At 44.8% G+C, this 21693-nt stretch overlaps 1 protein-coding gene, 1 non-coding gene and 2 pseudogenes across 2 annotated transcripts; 3 read left to right on the top strand and 1 right to left on the bottom strand.

Annotated features, from left to right (window-relative positions):
• The first annotated feature begins 4598 nt into the window (after positions 1-4598).
• LOC147006687 (histone H3-like) lies at positions 4599-5430 on the top strand (annotated as a pseudogene).
• Positions 5431-12533: 7103 nt separating this feature from the next.
• Positions 12534-13415, top strand: LOC147006686 (histone H3-like; annotated as a pseudogene).
• A 378-nt stretch (positions 13416-13793) lies between these two features.
• Positions 13794-13866, bottom strand: TRNAK-CUU (transfer RNA lysine (anticodon CUU)). Its single transcript has one exon. It is a non-coding gene; the product is annotated as a tRNA-Lys (tRNA).
• Positions 13867-20668: 6802 nt separating this feature from the next.
• Positions 20669-21351, top strand: LOC147006684 (histone H3-like). Its single transcript, XM_085868168.1, is given in 2 exon segments — positions 20669-20927; positions 20930-21351. Coding segments are annotated over 2 exon segments (456 nt in total). The 5' UTR covers positions 20669-20870; the 3' UTR covers positions 21329-21351.
• The last annotated feature ends 342 nt before the right edge of the window (positions 21352-21693 follow it).

Below are 21693 nucleotides of genomic sequence, written 5' to 3'. Positions count from 1 at the left end.
AACATTGTTCCGGGCACCACTTTAACGCTCCCGAAGTTAGATTTGCTCTTTGACCTTTACCCTTTGTATCCCACATTTAATGATTTTCTCTGCAAGAAAGGGTGTGTGTGGGCACACACAGGTGTGCGTTCTCTTCGAGAACCTTCCTCTTTCAACTGTGGCCGGGCATGCGGACCACGTCCTTTCGCTTTGATAAATCTGTGACTGCACTCGCTCTTGCGGTCATTTCGCTTCAACTCGAGTAAACACATAATCTGGTCAAATGAGGTTTAAATTATACAGTTATTGACGACGATTTCATTCTGAACACAACCTGAACTGAGGAACTTTGGCAAATAAACAACGAGCGCACACATCGCCGAAGTTAGAAACACGCTTCAAAGGTATCAGGTCGTCGTCGGATGTTTTGATGCCATTTCGGATTTCAAGAAAAGTAAAATTGCTCGTTTTGTCCGGCCAACCGATTTAAACCTCCTTAAACCCTCCATTGTTGTCTCTTTGAAATGTCATTTCTTTGAGGTTCAAACACCACATTTTGCTGTTGTCGCCCAGGTTTATTTACCTTTCGCTATGATCACAAAGGTATATTTATTTATCTTTCCCCATTATAATAACAAGCTGAATACCATGAATGACTAAATAACAAGCTGAATACCATGAATGACTAAATAACAAGCTGAATACCATGAATGACTAAATAACAAGCTGAATACCATGAATGACTAAATCATAAGCTGAATACCATGAATGACTAAATAACAAGCTGAATACCATGAATGACTAAATAAGAAGCTGAATACCATGAATGACTAAATAACAAGCTGAATACCATGAATGGCTATATAACAAGCTGAATACCATGAATGACTAAATAACAAGCTGAATACCATGAATGACTAAATAACAAGCTGAATACCATGAATGACTAAATAAGAAGCTGAATACTATGAATGACTAAATAACAAGCTGAATACCATGAATGACTAAAGAACAATTTCTTGGGAATTCTTTCAAAGAAACTTGCTCTCCCTCATGCACAGATTTATCCCCTCTCGTGTTCAGTTGTCTTACCCTTCCTCCCGCCCTTGGTTTACTGAAGCTTGTGGCGAGGCAGTTGTCCTGAAACAACTTGCCTTTGCCTCATGGAAAGCAAACCCAACTGAGGGCAATCTCAGTTCCTTCCACAAAGCTCGGAACAAGTGTGTAGCTACCCTCAGGAGAGCCAGAAAACAACATCTTTCTCATCTCAAGTCTGAACTCTCAAACCTCTCTCCCTCCTCAAAATCCTGGTGGCGTTTAATCAAATCTGTTTCTGGTGTATGTTCCCCCTCCATCCCCTCCCTTACCTCAAATGGCCGCACTGCTGATACCACACGTGATAAAGCTGAATGTCTAAACTCGGTGTTTGCAGCTAAATCTTGTGTCCTAAACCCATCACTATCTCTACCCACTTTACCCAGTCGCACCCAACTGTCCCTGGACTCTGTATCCTTTTCTCCTGACAAGGTGGAGAGCTTGCTTTCAAACCTCGAGTCAGATTCTGCAACCGGTCCAGACGGCATCAGCCCACGTGTCCTCAAAGCCTGCTCTTCTGCTCTTGCTCACCCTCTCTCTCTGTTCTATTCACCCTCTCATTTTCCCAAGGTCATCTGCCATCTGCTTGGAAATCTGCTAACATCACTGCCCTGCATAAAAAGGTGCAAAAACAGATCCCTGTAACTACAGACCAATCAGCCTTCTCCCAATCATCAGCAAGGTTATGGAATCCATCATCGCTTCAGATATGAAATCCTTCCTCTTCTCCAATGGCTTGATTTCCAATCATCAATTTGGTTTCAGACCAGGTCACTCTACCCTGGATATGCTGCTACTGCTCTCCCATCAATGGATGGAGGTCCTCAATGCCAGACAGGAAATCCGAGCCGTATCCCTGGACATATCACGTGCTTTTGACACAGTCTGGCACCCTGCCCTACTCACCAAACTCTCTTCCCATGGTATTCAAGGCCATCTCCACTCATGGCTCTGCAGACTTCCTCTCCTGTCGCAGTCAACGTGTGGCCCTAAATGGAGTTCTTTCATCCCCTCTTCCTGTGCAGGCTGGAGTTCCTCAAGGTAGCGTTCTGGGCCCTGTTCTTTTTCTGGTTTTCATCAATGATCTCTCGGACTCTCTGGAAAATCCTCTATTTCTCTTTGCCGATGACTCCACCCTCTGCCGTACCATCTGTCATCCCTCAGACCGGCAAGCAGCAGCTTCTTCGCTCACTGCAGATCTGGATAAAATCACAAACTGGTCCAACACGTGGAACATGTCTTTCAATCCACACAAATCTCACACTCTCACTATGTCTCTTCGAAAGGACCGTTTACAAAACCCCCCCATCCACTTTCTCAACAATCCTCTGGAAGAAGTCTTTTCTTTCAAGCTTCTGGGTCTCACTATCTGCCATGACCTTTCCTGGGAAAGTCACATTTCCAACCTTGCCTCAAAAGCCAGTCGCCGACTGGGAATCCTCCGTCGTGCAAAGTCCTTCCTCGGCCCTCTTGAGCTCCTGACTACTTACAAAGCTTTTGTCCGTAGCCTGATGGAGTACTGCTCTCCCCTCTGGGCTGGTGCTCCTGCCTCCCACCTTTCTCGGCTTCACGCTGTCGAAACCAGGGCATTTAAGATCATCGGCATCTCCCGCAATGAAGCTGAGTCTTTGGGCCTCTCACTCAATCACCGCAGGTTGGTCGGTGGTCTTTCTGTCTTCTACCGACTCCTCTCCAGCCTTGCCCCCCCTGCTCTCTCTGCGATTTGTCCCAACCACATTTCCACAGGGCGCTCAACGTCCGCCAACAACCCCCTTCTGGTAAAACTACCAAAATCACGAATCACTGCTCATCTTCACTCTTTCATTCCTCTTTTTTCCCCGCCTTTGGAATAAACTTCCTCACTCTATTCTTTCCCATTCTTCCCTCCAGGCTTTCAAAACAGCTGTTCACCACCACCTCTTATCTTCCCCCATCCAAATCCTCGATCTTTTCTACCCCCGATAATCCACCCAAGCCCACTTCCTTCAATTCTCCTGCTTTCCTTCCTGAAAGCCCCTGTAATGTCCATCTTCTCCTCGCCATGTTCCCCGTCCCATCCCCATCCCTCTCCCTTCCACAGTTCACCTGTGTCTGTTCCCCAATGTTTTGTCCCTTCCACTCCCACCCCTCTTGTCTCATGCCTCCTTGCTGTGAGTTGTGTGTTAGCTCTCATACGAGCCTCGACCAAGGTATACAAAAAAAAAAAAAAAAAAAAAAAAAAAAGCTGAATACCATGAATGACTAAATAACAAGCTGAATACCATGAATGACTAAAGAACAAGCTGAATACCATGAATGACTAAATAACAAGCTGAATACCATGAATGACTAAATAACAAGCTGAATACCATGAATGACTAAATAAGAAGCTGAATACCATGAATGACTAAATAAGAAGCTGAATACCATGAATGACTAAAGAACAAGCTGAATACCATGAATGACTAAATAACAAGCTGAATACCATGAATGACTAAAGAACAAGCTGAATACCATGAATGACTAAATAACAAGCTGAATACCATGAATGACTAAATAAGAAGCTGAATACCATGAATGACTAAATAACAAGCTGAATACCATGAATGACTAAAGAACAAGCTGAATACCATGAATGGCTAAATAACAAGCTGAATACCATGAATGACTAAATAACAAGCTGAATACCATGGATGATTAAATAACAAGTTGAATACCATGAATGACCCCGGTGTTGAATGAAAGCTGATTACCAAATGATGTTGATACTTGGGCAGCCGATGACCAGAGAATATAAAAAAATAACAATGAATACCGTGAATGATCGCGAGGTCAAATAAAAGTCGATTACTATATGTTGTTGATGATACTTCACCGATTACCAAACATAACAAAACGGTGACTAACTATGTGCCACCCCCACCCCTTGTATGTCATGACGTCGATTTCTTCAATAAAACAAATGTAGATACAAATTCCTGTCGGCTTGACGACACAATGTAAGGTGACATTGCAGTTAAAGATGACAGAAACACAAATCTATCCATATCTTAACGAAGACTTGTTCAAACGAAGACACGTCCTTTGTGCGTGACTGTTTAAACTTTAAACGGTGAAGATGGACTGGAGTGGGTGAAGGTGGTTCTCCGGTGAGAAATCCAACATGCACCGTGCACTACCCCCGGGGTCTCATGTCTTTCTCCTGTGTGGAACTTCCTTGGTAGGGAACAGATATTATTTACTTATGGTGCTTTCGAATGCATAAAAGATAAACGGCTTTACCACAATGAGACATGATGATGGTTTGAATTCAGAACAGAATAAGCCAAGCGATGAACATCACACGTCGACGTGACAGTGGCGCCGAGGCTTCCTATTGGTCCATCGCTGAACATGAATAACCTTTGCACTTTCACACCAACATTCCGTGATGGATGTGATTGGCCTGGGAAGGGTGTGGGCGGGGCTCGAAGGGTGGTGAATGGGGAGGGGCGAGGAAAGCTCTTCGTGACCTTTCACTCTTCACCTCCCTTCGTGCATGCGCACTTCATCCTTTCGGTTTCCACATTGCTCTCAAGGCCCAAACAAGCTCAGGATAGACAATGGTGGGAAAAACGAGCAAGGGAGGGCGGACGGAGCTTCCCCTCATGGAGCGGATAACATCGGCCTCGGCTTTGAGCCAATGGAGAGGGGTGATTGAAGTTTCGACCAATGAAAGAAGCGGAAGGTGGTGCTGAATTCTTCCGCGATGGGAAAGGTTTTGAGGCAACCAATCGCAAACGTGAATCAAGTGGCAGCCAATAGCAACCGACTGAAGCGTCTCCCGCCGGAAATAAAATCGCACATTGTGCACGTTATCTTGTTTGCTGCTATTTGTTGCAGCTACTGTTTTGGATTATTTTAGTGTTGGTGTCAACGATGGGCCGTACGAAGCAGACTGCCCGTAAATCGACGGGGGAAAGGTTGAGCATCCTGGCCGGAAACAGTTGGCGACCAAGATGGCAAGTAAAAGCACGGCAGCCACCGGTGGTGTGAAAAAACAGCATCGTCACCGGCCAGGAACTGTGGCACTGCGTGAGATCCGTGGCCACCAAAAGTCCACGGAGTTGCTCATTCGCAAGCTTCCGTTTCAGCGTCGAGTCCGTGAAATCGCACAGGATTTAATGACCGACTTGCGTTTCCAGAGCTCTGCAGTGATGGCGCTGCAGGAAGTCGAGTGAGGCCTACCTCGTCGGTGTGTTTGAGGACACAAATTTGTGGGCCATTCACGCCAAGCGTGTCACCATCATGCCCAAGGACATCCAGCTGGCACGACGTATCCGCGGCGCCTTGTGCAGCACCCAACGACTCGTTTCAGAGCCACCACACTTTTCTTGAAAGCGTAATCGACCTTTCATGTCACTCACAATGCTTTGTGTATTGTATGTGTAATTGTCGAAAGGAAATACATTTTGTGAAGCACTTTTGGTTTGTTTTTTCACCAAGACTGGAAAACATCACGACTGGGAGAGGGAGCTTTGATGAACAAGACGCTGGAGGCTGCCCGGGTCTGAGCGGGACGCCGTTCAGGGATGGTTCAATGAAACCTCGACACAGCCAACCGACAGATGACGCTCCTTGACACGTTGAGAGGAATAAAGTTGCAATTTTTGATATTTGAGCGCGATCTCAGTGGAAAAAAAATTCAAATATGATTACCAAACGGAATTTATCTGCAAGCAGAGAAAACAAAAATACACACCAAACACTAAATGTTGCCCAACGTGGGGCTCGAACCCACGACCCTGGGACTAAGGGTTTTCATGATGAGGTTTTCCACCACTGACACTGAAGAAGGTTATATTTTCACTCCTTTGTGTTTGTTTGTGTGTGCAGGATATCTTTAATTTCCAGATGAAATTTTGTTGACAAGACAAGGGTGTGTGACAAGAACGAAATGATTCGATTTGGGTGAAGATCTGGATCCGAACACTAGAATTTTTTTCAGTGATTCTTCACCATTGAGAGATAGCATGGTATCTCGCCCAACCCCCCCCCCCACTTGCAGGTGAAGAGAGATTTTCCTGATGCTGATCCTGCAAGAAGTGGAGGAGGCCAACGGGCCGACCACGTGCCTCGTGGTTTCAGCAGGTTGATCGGCATCTCAAGGAGATGGGGATTGGAGATGGGCCAGGCATCTGCCTGGGGGTTGGCCAGACGGAGGCCCCTGGAGTAGCGGCGGAAAGTGGACGCAGCGACGCGCTGCTCCGGGGCATGCTCCCACACCTGACCAGACCTGAGAGATCGGGCGAAACTCATACATAGCACGATATCTCAAAAAGTTGTGAAGAGATTCAGATGAAAGTTGGTGGACACGTTGTGTATCTGACGAGGAAGAATTGATTCAATTTTGGTGCAGATTCGGGTCCGGATCTGGATATGAGAATTATTTATTTTTTTCAGTGCTTCGTCACCATTGGGCTCAAAAACGATGAAATTAAGTCTTTGTCGTTCAGAAAACGCTCGAGAAGAAAGTTATCGCTTCTAAATACTTTTGAGTTCACTCTTTCGGAGCTTATGAGTGTATCATTGTGTGCACACCTGAATGGGCGGATTTTTTTTTCATGTGTCATCCCTCCACATGGAGTACTACCGTCATCCATGATGAGTAATGACGATCAGATTCTCCATGGAGAATGCAATGAAATGGAGGGTGAAGACTTCATCATGGCTTGGATATGTAAGGAGTGATGACGACTGAACCCTGTGGTGACATTCCCCATGAGAGGACAGTACCAGCAATCATGGAGTTCTACTGGTGTGACGCCCTACCTGTATCACCATGACAACACACCTTCCCACGCTGCTTACATCAAGGACTCGTTTTATGATTCCATTTGGGTTTAAGCCAGCCCACAGTCCTGATGTTGACCTCATCAAGCCACTGTTAGGTGTGTTGACGGGATATCGGAGGTTTATCAACATCGAGCAGGAGATCGGAATAAACCAGCAGGTGAACTCCGAAATGTCTCACAAACCACCAGGAGATATTAAATCAAGGCTTTGGGTTGTGGTCTAAGTACAGGAAGGTCTTACATGTTATTATGTAATGTTCTACCTTTTTTCAGAGTTATGCCTCTTTGGATCAATAAATATCATATCGGTCGGGGACGTGTGTTGCAAAGAAATTCTCTCTCTTGTTATTCATGATTTACATCAACGATTTGGATGGTGGGGTTAAGAGTTGGCTTTCCAAATTTGCAGGTGACACAAAGCTTGGAAGTGAGTTCGACATCAGAGGGGGTAGTGGTTAGATTCAGGAATGTCTGAATACTTTAATAGATTGGGTAAAACATTGGCAGGTGAAGTTTAACATCAAGAAATGTAAGGTGCAGTGGACGAGGAAGAATCTTACTGGAAGGGAGCAAACGTGGATGGCACTGAAACTCCAGAATTGGACATTTAACAGTTCTTGAGCGAATGTAGTTGTTCGAAAGTTCTACCTCCGGTTCCAACCCCAGTACTGGCCTTAAGTGGCCTCCCAAGACCAGCAGACGAGCACGTACTTCAACCTTACTCCGATGCACGGACTCCGGCCCGAGGGGAAAAATGATATGAAAGAGCGTGTGGAAGGTGGTTCCACAGGCAGGAAAAGAGAGGGATAATTGAGTGGAGGTGAGCAGAGGTTTCGGATTAAGGGAGTTTCATTAGGAGTGAGTTGTTAGTGGACGCGTACATGGTGCAGATACTTGGAGGGGACAGAGCACTGAAAGGGTAGAGGGTGCAAGACCAGAAATAAGACAGAAGACAGAGATCACCGATGTGTTGGCGATGGCGAAGTGAGAGGCTTATACACTCAGCTTCATCACAAGAGATACCAATTATTATCTTGAAAACTTTTGTTTCCACAGCATTATGCTAAGCAAGACGTGAGGCAGGGGCCCCAGATCTACCTTCAAATTCCCTGATTTCCTTCCTGAAAGTCCCTGTTGTGTCCATCTTGTTTTCCCTGTGTGCCCCACCCCGACCCCATCCCTCTCCCTCCGTAAGAGAGTGTTTAGTTCCGTAAGAGCGAGTTTAGTTCCGTAAGAGCGAGTTTAGTTCCGTAAGAGAGAGTGTAGTTCCGTAAGAGTGAGTGTAGTTCCGGAAGAGCGAGTTTAGTTCCATAAAAGAAAGTGTAGTTCCGTAAGAGAGAGTGTGCAGTTCCGTAAGAGAGAGTGTAGTTCCAGAAGAGAGAGTTTAGTTCCGTAACAGAGAGTTTAGTTCCGTAAGAGCGAATTTAGTTCCGTAAGAGAGAGTGTAGTTCCATAAGAGCGAATTTAGTTCTGTAAGAGCGAGTTTAGTTCCGTAAGAGAGAGTGTAGCTCCGGAAGAGCGAGTTTAGTTCCATAAGAGAAAGTGTAGTTCCGTAAGAGAGAGTTTAGTTCCGTAAAAGCGAATTTAGTTCCGTAAGAGAGAGTTTAGTTCCGTAAGAGAGAGTGCAGTTCCATAAGAGCGAGTTTAGTTCCGTAATATCATATCATATCGGTCGCAAAGGTCAAATTTTGAAAGTTGTTGAACGAAACCGGGTTTTCGACATTCTGCAGTGAATAACCTGTCACTCAGACCACATCATGTTGATCATTTTTATAACTTGGTCAAACATTATCACATTGTCTCATCCTTGACTTCTGAAACAATCTACATCGTCAAATACCGCTCGTGAACCATCGTCGTCTTCAGACTTGTTCCAATTTAAACTTACTAGTACGTGCCCGTTAAAACAAATAATAATAATAAAAAAATAATAATAATAATAAATAAATAAACCACAGGCCGTTTCTTCGCTCTCACGTGCCCGTACGTGCGTGACCCGGAAGTTCGATATTATTCGCAATTTATTTATAATACCCAATTATTCAATTAGCGCCAACGTATTTACCTTTTCGCAATGTCGTGGCAAGGAAAAACGAAAAGCGAAGAGAGAGAAAAAAATTACTTCCTGGTTCGGAGCATACCAGCACTCTGATGTTCCCGAAATTTATACACCGTCTAATATGAAAACGATCATAACTTGGGCCATTGTGTTTATCTATAAATGCGCATAAGAAATCGAGAAATTATTAGAATACACGAAGTCATCACTCTCCCGTACGTTGTAACCCGTAATGGGGAACGTGGCTGTGCTTCCCTTCCCCATCGGCCACGCCCACGCAACAACGTGTCTTGCCATTGGTTTGGCAAATAAATGGCCATAACTTGGGAAGCACTTGTCCGATTAATATCAAACCTTGAAAAGGCACATCCTCAGGTCCCCAGCAACATACCTGGCAAATTTCAATTAGATTGGACCAGTGGTTGTCGAGAAACAGCGGTCACACACACACAGACACACACACAGAGATTGCTGTAATTATAGATAGATTATATTGGGTGGTCGCTGGACTACCGTTATTCTCAGGGTTTCCGTCTGTCTGTATGTATGTAATGGACAGCTCTGGAGGCCAGAGGAGAAAACTGATTTTGATGAAACCTGACTGGTAGGTTCACACCAGGATGGAGTTGTATGCTTTTGAGCACCGTTGCTTTGGACATCACCGTTGCCTTGCAATGGGACTTTGAAGTTTTTGAACAAACCCAAAAAATATTTTTGTATTTTTTTTTTCGAAAATCAAAAATCGGCTTCCGCGCTTTTAAGCGCACTATAATCAACCTCTTTGTCAAAAATATTCAGCCCGATCCTTCAAAAACTGAATGACTCGTATGCAATTATATCGTGACCACCCATGTCGCCTTCTGGCTTGTCTTCTGTTTCTGCTGCCTCCACCTTTCCAGGGAGACCATTCCATGCATTAACTACTCTCTGAGTAAAAGAACACTTCCTAACTTCCGTCTGAACTCTCGTCTTCCCTACCAAGCTTGCTACTGTCTTCACTCTCCTCTTCTTTACTCTCAGGCTACGACCCCTGGTCCTATCACTGTCCACTCTGTTGAATAATTCTTCTGCACTTATTTTATCAATACCTTTCATTGTATTAAACACGAGCAAATACTACCTGTCGTTTTGCTGACAGTAATGCGAAAGGCGGAAGGGAGAAGAAGTGGGGGGAAGAAGGAGAGAAGGGCGGGGAGAGTGAAGAGGTGGAGAGGAAAGGAGAGGGGAGGGATGGGGAGCGAGCAGGGGTGTGAGAAGGGAACACAGTGTGCTTTGAGAGGGAGGGAAGGCAGACGTGCAGTGGAGTGTTAATTACGATTCATACCGTTTCATCAGTATGAATTGCATCACTTTGGAATAGTCCTCATCGAGGCCAGGCCTTAAATAAAGAGAAATAAAAGAGAGAATGCAAAGTGAGTGAAAATGAGTGAGTAAGAACAGTGTGGGATGTTTATTTACAAGAAAGAGATATTAAAGCTGGCCCGGTAGTTACAGTTTGAGTTAGACAGAAAGTAAGACCAGAAATCCTGACACACAGAGAGTGTAACATTGTTCCGGGCACCACTTTAACGCTCCCGAAGTTAGATTTGCTCTTTGACCTTTACCCTTTGTATCCCACATAAAATGATTTTCTCTGCAAGAAAGGGTGTGTGTGGGCACACACAGGTGTGCGTTCTCTTCGAGAACCTTCCTCTTTCAACTGTGGCTGGGCATGCGGACCACGTCCTTTGGCTTTGATAAATCTGTGACTGCACTCGCTCTTGCGGTCATTTCGCTTCAACTCGAGTAAACACATAATCTGGTCAAATGAGGTTTAAATTATACAGTTATTGACGACGATTTCATTCTGAACACAAACTGAACTGAGGAACTTTGGCAAATAAACAACGAGCACACACATCGACGAAGTTAGAAACACGCTTCAAAGGTATAAGGTAGTCGTCGGATGTTTTGATGCCATTTCGGATCTCAAGAAAAGTAAAATTGCTCGTTTTGTCCGGCCAACCGATTTAAACCTCCTTAAACCCTCCATTGTTGTCTCTTTGAAATGTCATTTCTTTGAGGTTCAAACACCACATTTTGCTGTTGTCGCCCAGGTTTATTTACCTTTCGCTATGATCAGAAAGGTATATTTATTTATCTTTCCCCATTATAATAACAAGCTGAATACCATGAATGACTAAATAACAAGCTGAATACCATGAATGACTAAATAACAAGCTGAATACCATGAATGGCTAAATCACAAGCTGAATACCATGAATGGCTAAATAGCAAGCTGAATACCATGAATGACTAAATAACAAGCTGAATACCATGAATGACTAAATAACAAGCTGAATACCATGAATGACTAAATAACAAGCTGAATACCATGAATGACTAAAGAACAAGCTGAATACCATGAATGACTAAATAACAAGCTGAATACCATGAATGACTAAATAACAAGCTGAATACCATGAATGACTAAATAAGAAGCTGAATACCATGAATGACTAAAGAACAAGCTGAATACCATGAATGACTAAATAACAAGCTGAATACCATGAATGACTAAAGAACAAGCTGAATACCATGAATGACTAAATAAGAAGCTGAATACCATGAATGACTAAAGAACAAGCTGAATACCATGAATGACTAAATAACAAGCTGAATACCATGAATGACTAAAGAACAAGCTGAATACCATGAATGACTAAATAACAAGCTGAATACCATGAATGACTAAATAAGAAGCTGAATACCATGAATGACTAAATAACAAGCTGAATACCATGAATGACTAAATAACAAGTTGAATACCATGAATGACCCCAGCGTTGAATGAAAGCTGATTACCAAATGATGTTGATACTTGGCAGCCGATGACCAGAGAATATAAAAAAATAACAAGAATGAATACCGTGAATGATCGCGAGGTCAAATAAAAGTCGATTACTATATGTTGTTGATGATACTTCACCGATTACCAAACATAACAAGACGGCGACTAACTATGTGCCACCCCCACCCCTTGTATGTCATGACGTCGATTTCTTCAATAAAACAAATGTAGATACAAATTCCTGTCGGCTTGACGACACAATGTAAGGTGACATTGCAGTTAAAGATGACAGAAACACAAATCTATCCATATCTTAACGAAGACTTGTTCAAACGAAGACACGTCCTTTGTGCGTGACTGTTTAAACTTTAAACGGTGAAGATGGACTGGAGTGGGTGAAGGTGGTTCTTCGGTGAGAAATCCAACATGCACCGTGCACTACCCCCGGGGCCTCATGTCTTTCTCCTGTGTTGAACTTCCTTGGTAGGGAACAGATATTATTTACTTATGGTGCTTTCGAATGCATAAAAGATAAACGGCTTTACCACAATGAGACATGATGATGGTTTGAATTCAGAACAGAATAAGCCAAGCGATGAACATCACACGTCGACGTGACAGTGGCGCCGAGGCTTCCTATTGGTCCATCGCTGACCATGAATAACCTTTGCACTTTCACACCAACATTCCGTGATGGATGTGATTGGCCTGGAAAGGGTGTGGGCGGGGCTCGAAGGGTGGTGAATGGGGAGGGGCGAGGAAAGCTCTTCGTGACCTTTCACTCTTCACCTCCCTTCGCGCATGCGCACTTCATCCTTTCGGTTTCCACATTGCTCTCAAGGCCCAAACAAGCTCAGGATAGACAATGGTGGGAAAAACGAGCAAGGGAGGGCGGACGGAGCTTCCCCTCATGGAGCGGATAACATCGGCCTCGGCTTTGAGCCAATGGAGAGGGGTGATTGAAGTTTCGACCAATGAAAGAAGCGGAAGGTGGTGCTGCATTCTTCCGCGATGGGAAAGGTTTTGAGGCAGCCAATCGCAAACGTGAATCAAGTGGCAGCCAATAGCAACCGACTGAAGCGTCTCCCGCCGGAAATAAAATCGCACATTGTGCACGTTATCTTGTTTGCTGCTATTTGTTGCAGCTACTGTTTTGGATTATTTTAGTGTTGGTGTTAACGATGGGCCGTACGAAGCAGACTGCCCGTAAATCGACGGGGGAAAGGTTGAGCATCCTGGCCGGAAACAGTTGGCGACCAAGATGGCAAGTAAAAGCGCGGCAGCCACGGGTGGTGTGAAAAAACAGCATCGTCACCGGCCAGGAACTGTGGCACTGCGTGAGATCCGTGGCCACCAAAAGTCCACGGAGTTGCTCATTCGCAAGCTTCCGTTTCAGCGTCGAGTCCGTGAAATCGCACAGGATTTAATGACCGACTTGCGTTTCCAGAGCTCTGCAGTGATGGCGCTGCAGGAGTCGAGTGAGGCCTACCTCGTCGGTGTGTTTGAGGACACAAATTTGTGGGCCATTCACGCCAAGCGTGCCACCATCATGCCCAAGGACATCCAGCTGGCACGACGTATCCGCGGCGCCTTGTGCAGCACCCAACGGCTCTTTTCAGAGCCACCACACTTTTCTTGAAAGCGTAATCGACCTTTCATGTCACTCACAATGCTTTGTGTATTGTACGTGTAATTGTCGAAAGAAAATACATTTTGTGAAGCACTTTTGGTTTGTTTTTTCACCAAGACTGGAAAACATCACGACTGGGAGAGGGAGCTTTGATGAACAAGACGCTGGAGGCTGCCCGGGTCTGAGCGGGACGTGGTTCAGGGATGGTTCAATGAAACCTCGACACAGCCAACCGACAGATGACGCTCCTTGACACGTTGAGAGGAATAAAGTTGCAATTTTTGATATTTGAGCGCGATCTCAGCGGAAAAAAAATTAAAATATTACCACCAAACGGAATTTATCTGCAAGCAGAGAAAACCAAAACACACACCAAACACTAAATGTCGCCCAACGTGGGGCTCGAACCCACGACCCTGGGATTAAGAGTCCCATGCTCTGCCAACTGAGCTAGCCAGGCAGACATGAGGTTCTCCACCACTGAAAGTAAAAATGGTTATGTTTTCACTCCTTTGTGTTTGTTTGTGTGTGCAGGATATCTTTAATTTCCAGATGAAATTTTGTTGACAAGAGAAGAACGAAATGATTCGATTTGGGTGAAGATCTGGATCCAAACACTAGAATTTTTTTCAGTGATTCTTCACCATTGAGAGATAGCATGGTATCTCGCCCCTCCCCCTCCCCCCCCCCCACTTGCAGGTGAAGAGAGATTTTCCTGATGCTGATCCTGCAAGAAGTGGAGGAGGCCAACGGGCCGACCACGTGCCTCGTGGTTTCAGCAGGTTGATCGGCATCTCAAGGAGATGGGGATTGGAGATGGGCCAGGCATCTGCCTGGGGGTTGGCCAGACGGAGGCCCCTGGAGTAGCGGCGGAAAGTGGACGCAGCGACGCGCTGCTCCGGGGCATGCTCCCACACCTGACCAGACCTGAGAGATCGGGCGAAACTCATACATAGCACGATATCTCAAAAAGTTGTGAAGAGATTCAGATGAAAGTTGGTGGACACGTTGTGTATCTGACGAGGAAGAATTGATTCAATTTTGGTGCAGATTCGGGTCCGGATCTGGATATGAGAATTATTTATTTTTTTCAGTGCTTCTTCACCATTGAGAGATTGGGCTCAAAAACGATGAAATTAAGTCTTTGTCGTTCAGAAAACGCTCGAGAAGAAAGTTATCGCTTCTAAATACTTTTGAGTTCACTCTTTCGGAGTTTATGAGTGTATCATTGTGTGCACACCTGAATGGGCGGATTTTTTTTTCATGTGTCATCCCTCCACATGGAGTACTACCGTCATCCATGATGAGTAATGACGATCAGATTCTCCATGGAGAATGCAATGAAATGGAGGGTGAAGACTTCATCATGGCTTGGATATGTAAGGAGTGATGACGACTGAACCCTGTGGTGACATTCCCCATGAGAGGACAGTACCAGCAATCATGGAGTTCTACTGGTGTGACGCCCTACCTGTATCACCATGACAACACACCTTCCCACGCTGCTTACATCAAGGACTCGTTTTATGATTCCACTTGGGTTTAAGCCAGCCCACAGTCCTGATGTTGACCTCATCAAGCCACTGTTAGGTGTGTTGACGGGATATTGGAGGTTTATCAACATCGAGCAGGAGATCGGAATAAACCAGCAGGTGAACTCCGAAATGTCTCACAAACCACCAGGAGATATTAAATCAAGACTTTGGGTTGTGGTCTGAGTACAGGAAGGTCTTACATGTTATTATGTGATGTTCTACCTTTTTTCAGAGTTATGCCTCTTTGGATCAATAAATATCATATCGGTCGGGGACGTGTGTTGCAAAGAAATTCTCTCTCTTGTTATTCATGATTTACATCAACGATTTGGATGGTGGGGTTAAGAGTTGGCTTTCCAAATTTGCAGGTGACACAAAGCTTGGAAGTGAGTTCGACATCAGAGGGGGTAGTGGTTAGATTCAGGAATGTCTGAATACTTTAATAGATTGGGTAAAACATTGGCAGGTGAAGTTTAACATCAAGAAATGTAAGGTGCAGTGGACGAGGAAGAATCTTACTGGAAGGGAGCAAACGTGGATGGCACGGAAACTCCAGAATTGGACATTTAACAGTTCTTGAGCGAATGTAGTTGTTCGAAAGTTTTACCTCCGGTTCCAACCCCAGTACTGGCCCTTAAGTGGCCTCCCAAGACCAGCAGACGAGCACGTACTTCAACCTTACTCCGATGCACGGACTCCGGCCCGAGGGGAAGAATGAGATGAAAGAGCGTGTGGAAGGTGGTTCCACAGGCAGGAAAAGAGAGGGATAATTGAGTGGAGGTGAGCAGAGGTTTCGGATTAAGGGAGTTTCATTAGGAGTGAGTTGTTAGTGGACGCGTACATGGTGCAGATACTTGGAGGGGACAGAGCACTGAAAGGGTAGAGGGTGCAAGACCAGAAATAAGACAGAAGACAGAGATCACCGATGTGTTGGCGATGGCAAAGTGAGAGGCTTATACACTCAGCTTCATCACAAGAGATACCAATTATTATCTTGAAAACTTTTGTTTCCACAGCATTATGCTAAGCAAGACGTGAGGCAGGGGCCCCAGATCTACCTTCAAATTCCCTGATTTCCTTCCTGAAAGTCCCTGTTGTGTCCATCTTGTTTTCCCTGTGTGCCCCACCCCGACCCCATCCCTCTCCCTCCGTAAGAGAGTGTTTAGTTCCGTAAGAGCGAGTTTAGTTCCGTAAGAGCGAGTTTAGTTCCGTAAGAGAGAGTGTAGTTCCGTAAGAGTGAGTGTAGTTCCGGAAGAGCGAGTTTAGTTCCATAAAAGAAAGTGTAGTTCCGTAAGAGAGAGTGTAGTTCCAGAAGAGAGAGTTTAGTTCCGTAACAGAGAGTTTAGTTCCGTAAGAGCGAATTTAGTTCCGTAAGAGAGAGTGTAGTTCCATAAGAGCGAATTTAGTTCTGTAAGAGCGAGTTTAGTTCCGTAAGAGAGAGTGTAGCTCCGGAAGAGCGAGTTTAGTTCCATAAGAGAAAGTGTAGTTCCGTAAGAGAGAGTTTAGTTCCGTAAAAGCGAATTTAGTTCCGTAAGAGAGAGTTTAGTTCCGTAAGAGAGAGTGCAGTTCCGTAAGAGCGAGTTTAGTTCCGTAATATCATATCATATCGGTCATGCCTGGTGTTGGCTCAATGGTTTGGGGGGCGGGCTTGGGATCTGAGGGTCCTGAGTTCAAACCCCACTCAGCTGTTGAATTAATACCAGGTGGGGTTAACGCAACCTGTCATCCTTCCGAGGTCGGCAAAATGAGTGCCAGCATGCTGGTATACTGTGTCGGAGTGGCGACCCGTCCAGGATTGTGTCCAATAGCCAAGGAGACTGCTTAAGCAGCACCAACGCTCTGCACAGAGTATGGTCCCAATGGATGGATATCGGTCGCAAAGGTCAAATTTTGAAAGTTGTTGAACGAAACCGGGTTTTCGACATTCTGCAGTGAATAACCTGTCACTCAGACCACATCATGTTGATCATTTTTATAACTTGGTCAAACATTATCACATTGTCTCATCCTTGACTTCTGAAACAATCTACATCGTCAAATACCGCTCGTGAACCATCGTCGTCTTCAGACTTGTTCCAATTTAAACTTACTAGTACGTGCCCGTTAAAACAAATAATAATAATAAAAAAATAATAATAATAATAAATAAATAAACCACAGGCCGTTTCTTCGCTCTCACGTGCCCGTACGTGCGTGACCCGGAAGTTCGATATTATTCGCAATTTATTTATAATACCCAATTATTCAATTAGCGCCAACGTATTTTACCTTTTCGCAATGTCGTGGCAAGGAAAAACAAAAAGAGAAGAGAGAGAAAAAAATTACTTCCTGGTTCGGAGCATACCAGCACTCTGATGTTCCCGAAATTTATACACCGTCTAATATGAAAACGATCATAACTTGGGCCATTGTGTTTATCTATAAATGCGCATAAGAAATCGAGAAATTATTAGAATACACGAAGTCATCACTCTCCCGTACGTTGTAACCCGTAATGGGGAACGTGGCTGTGCTTCCCTTCCCCATCGGCCACGCCCACGCAACAACGTGTCTTGCCATTGGTTTGGCAAATAAATGGCCATAACTTGGGAAGCACTTGTCCGATTAATATCAAACCTTGAAAAGGCACATCCTCAGGTCCCCAGCAACATACCTGGCAAATTTCAATTAGATTGGACCAGTGGTTGTCGAGAAACAGCGGTCACACACACACAGACACACACACAGAGATTGCTGGAATTATAGATAGATTATATTGGGTGGTCGCTGGACCACCGTTATTCTCAGGGTTTCCGTCTGTCTGTATGTATGTAATGGACAGCTCTGGAGGCCAGAGGAGTAAACTGATTTTGATGAAACCTGACTGGTCGGTTCACACCAGGATGGAGTTGTATGCTTTTGAGCACCGTTGCTTTGGACATCACCGTTGCCTTGCAATGGGACTTTGAAGTTTTTGAACAAACCCAAAAAATATTTTTGTATTTTTTTTTTCGAAAATCAAAAATCGGCTTCCGCGCTTTTAAGCGCACTATAATCAACCTCTTTGTCAAAAATATTCAGCCCGATCCTTCAAAAACTGAATGACTCGTATGCAATTATATCGTGACCACCCATGTCGCCTTCTGGCTTGTCTTCTGTTTCTGCTGCCTCCACCTTTCCAGGGAGACCATTCCATGCATTAACTACTCTCTGAGTAAAAGAACACTTCCGAACTTCCGTCTGAACTCACGTCTTCCCTACCAAGCTTGCTACTGTCTTCACTCTCCTCTTCTTTACTCTCAGGCTACGACCCCTGGTCCTATCACTGTCCACTCTGTTGAATAATTCTTCTGCACTTATTTTATCAATACCTTTCATTGTATTAAACACGAGCAAATACTACCTGTCGTTTCGCTGACAGTAATGCGAAAGGTGGAAGGGAGAAGAAGTGGGGGGAAGAAGGAGAGAAGGACGGGGAGAGTGGAGAGGAAAGGAGAGGGGAGGGATGGGGAGCGAGCAGGGGTGTGAGAAGGGAACACAGTGTGCTTTGAGAGGAAGGGAAGGCAGACGTGCAGTGGAGTGTTAATTACGATTCATACCGTTTCATCAGTATGAATTGCATCACTTTGGAATAGTCCTCATCGAGGCCAGGCCTTAAATAAAGAGAAATAAAATAGAGAATGCAAAGTGAGTGAAAATGAGTGAGTAAGAACAGTGTGGGATGTTTATTTACAAGAAAGAGATATTAAAGCTGGCCCGGTAGTTACAGTTTGAGTTAGACAGAAAGTAAAACCAGAAATCCTGACACACAGAGAGTGTAACATTGTTCCGGGCACCACTTTAACGCTCCCGAAGTTAGATTTGCTCTTTGACCTTTACCCTTTGTATCCCACATAAAATGATTTTCTCTGCAAGAAAGGGTGTGTGTGGGCACACACAGGTGTGCGTTCTCTTGGAGCACCTTCCCCTTTCAACTGTGGCCGGGCATGCGGACCACGTCCTTTCGCTTTGATAAATCTGTGACTGCACTCGCTCTTGCGGTCATTTCGCTTTCACTCGAGTAAACACATAATCTTGTCAAATGAGGTTTAAATTATACAGTTATTGACGACGATTTCATTCTGAACACAACCTGAACTGAGGAACTTTGGCAAATAAACAACGAGCGCACACATCGACGAAGTTAGAAACACGCTTCAAAGGTATAAGGTAGTCGTCGGATGTTTTGATGCCATTTCGGATCTCAAGAAAAGTAAAATTGCTCGTTTTGTCCGGCCAACCGATTTAAACCTCCTTAAACCCTCCATTGTTGTCTCTTTGAAATGTCATTTCTTTGAGGTTCAAACACCACATTTTGCTGTTGTCGCCCAGGTTTACTTACCTTTCGCTATGATCACAAAGGTATATTTATTTATCTTTCCCCATTATAATAACAAGCTGAATACCATGAATGACTAAATAACAAGCTGAATACCATGAATGACTAAATAACAAGCTGAATACCATGAATGACTAAATAACAAGCTGAATACCATGAATGACTAAATAACAAGCTGAATACCATGAATGACTAAATAACAAGCTGAATACCATGAATGACTAAATAACAAGCTGAATACCATGAATGACTAAATAACAAGCTGAATACCATGAATGACTAAAGAACAAGCTGAATACCATGAATGACTAAATAAGAAGCTGAATACCATGAATGACTAAATAACAAGTTGAATACCATGAATGACCCCAGCGTTGAATGAAAGCTGATTACCAAATGATGTTGATACTTGGCAGCCGATGACCAGAGAATATAAAAAAATAACAAGAATGAATACCGTGAATGATCGCGAGGTCAAATAAAAGTCGATTACTATATGTTGTTGATGATACTTCACCGATTACCAAACATAACAAGACGGCGACAAACTATGTGCCACCCCCACCCCTTGTATGTCATGACGTCGATTTCTTCAATAAAACAAATGTAGATACAAATTCCTGTCGGCTTGACGACACAATGTAAGGTGACATTGCAGTTAAAGATGACAGAAACACAAATCTATCCATATCTTAACGAAGACTTGTTCAAACGAAGACACGTCCTTTGTGCGTGACTGTTTAAACTTTAAACGGTGAAGATGGACTGGAGTGGGTGAAGGTGGTTCTTCGGTGAGAAATCCAACATGCACCGTGCACTACCCCCGGGGCCTCATGTCTTTCTCCTGTGTTGAACTTCCTTGGTAGGGAACAGATATTATTTACTTATGGTGCTTTCGAATGCATAAAAGATAAACGGCTTTACCACAATGAGACATGATGATGGTTTGAATTCAGAACAAAATAAGCCAAGCGATGAACATCACACGTCGACGTGACAGTGGCGCCGAGGCTTCCTATTGGTCCATCGCTGAACATGAATAACCTTTGCACTTTCACACCAACATTCCGTGATGGATGTGATTGGCCTGGGAAGGGTGTGGGCGGGGCTCGAAGGGTGGTGAATGGGGAGGGGCGAGGAAAGCACTTCGTGACCTTTCACCCCTCACCTCCCATCGCGCATGCGCACTTCAGCCTTTCGGTTCCCACATTGCTCTGAAGGCCCAAACGAGGTCAGGACCCTCGCTGGGATAGACGTTGGTGGGAGGAACGAGCAAGGGAGGGCCCACGCAGCTTTCTCTTGTGCAGCGGATCACATCGGGCTCGGCTTTGAGCCAATGGAGAGGGGGGATTGAAGTTTCGACCAATGAAAGAAGTTGAAGGTGGTGCTGAATTCTTCCGCGATGGGAAAGGTTTTGAGGCAACCAATCGCAAACGTGAATCAAGTGGCAACCAATAGCAACCGACTGAAGCGTCTCCCGCCGGAAATAAAATCGCACATTGTGCACGTTATCTTGTTTGCTGCTATTTGTTGCAGCTACTGTTTTGGATTATTTTAGTGTTGGTGTTAACGATGGGCCGTACGAAGCAGACTGCCCGTAAATCGACGGGGGAAAGGTTGAGCATCCTGGCCGGAAACAGTTGGCGACCAAGATGGCAAGTAAAAGCGCGGCAGCCACGGGTGGTGTGAAAAAACAGCATCGTCACCGGCCAGGAACTGTGGCACTGCGTGAGATCCGTGGCCACCAAAAGTCCACGGAGTTGCTCATTCGCAAGCTTCCGTTTCAGCGTCGAGTCCGTGAAATCGCACAGGATTTAATGACCGACTTGCGTTTCCAGAGCTCTGCAGTGATGGCGCTGCAGGAGTCGAGTGAGGCCTACCTCGTCGGTGTGTTTGAGGACACAAATTTGTGGGCCATTCACGCCAAGCGTGTCACCATCATGCCCAAGGACATCCAGCTGGCACGACGTATCCGCGGCGCCTTGTGCAGCACCCAACGGCTCTTTTCAGAGCCACCACACTTTTCTTGAAAGCGTAATCGACCTTTCATGTCACTCACAATGCTTTGTGGATTGTACGTGTAATTGTCGAAAGGAAATACATTTTGTGAAGCACTTTTGGTTTGTTTTTTCACCAAGACTGGAAAACATCACGACTGGGAGAGGGAGCTTTGATGAACAAGACGCTGGAGGCTGCCCGGGTCTGAGCGGGACGTGGTTCAGGGATGGTTCAATGAAACCTCGACACAGCCAACCGACAGATGACGCTCCTTGACACGTTGAGAGGAATAAAGTTGCAATTTTTGATGTTTGAGCGCGATCTCAGTGGAAAAAAAATTCAAATATGATTACCAAACGGAATTTATCTGCAAGCAGAGAAAACAAAAATACACACC

Source organism: Eptatretus burgeri, unplaced genomic scaffold, assembly GCF_056783735.1.
Source record: "Eptatretus burgeri isolate ZD-2024b unplaced genomic scaffold, Ebu_testis_v1 Ebu_testis_scaffold_3156, whole genome shotgun sequence".
NCBI classification, from domain to species: Eukaryota; Metazoa; Chordata; class Myxini; order Myxiniformes; family Myxinidae; genus Eptatretus; species Eptatretus burgeri.
This window is presented reverse-complemented; position numbering and strand designations above follow the sequence as displayed.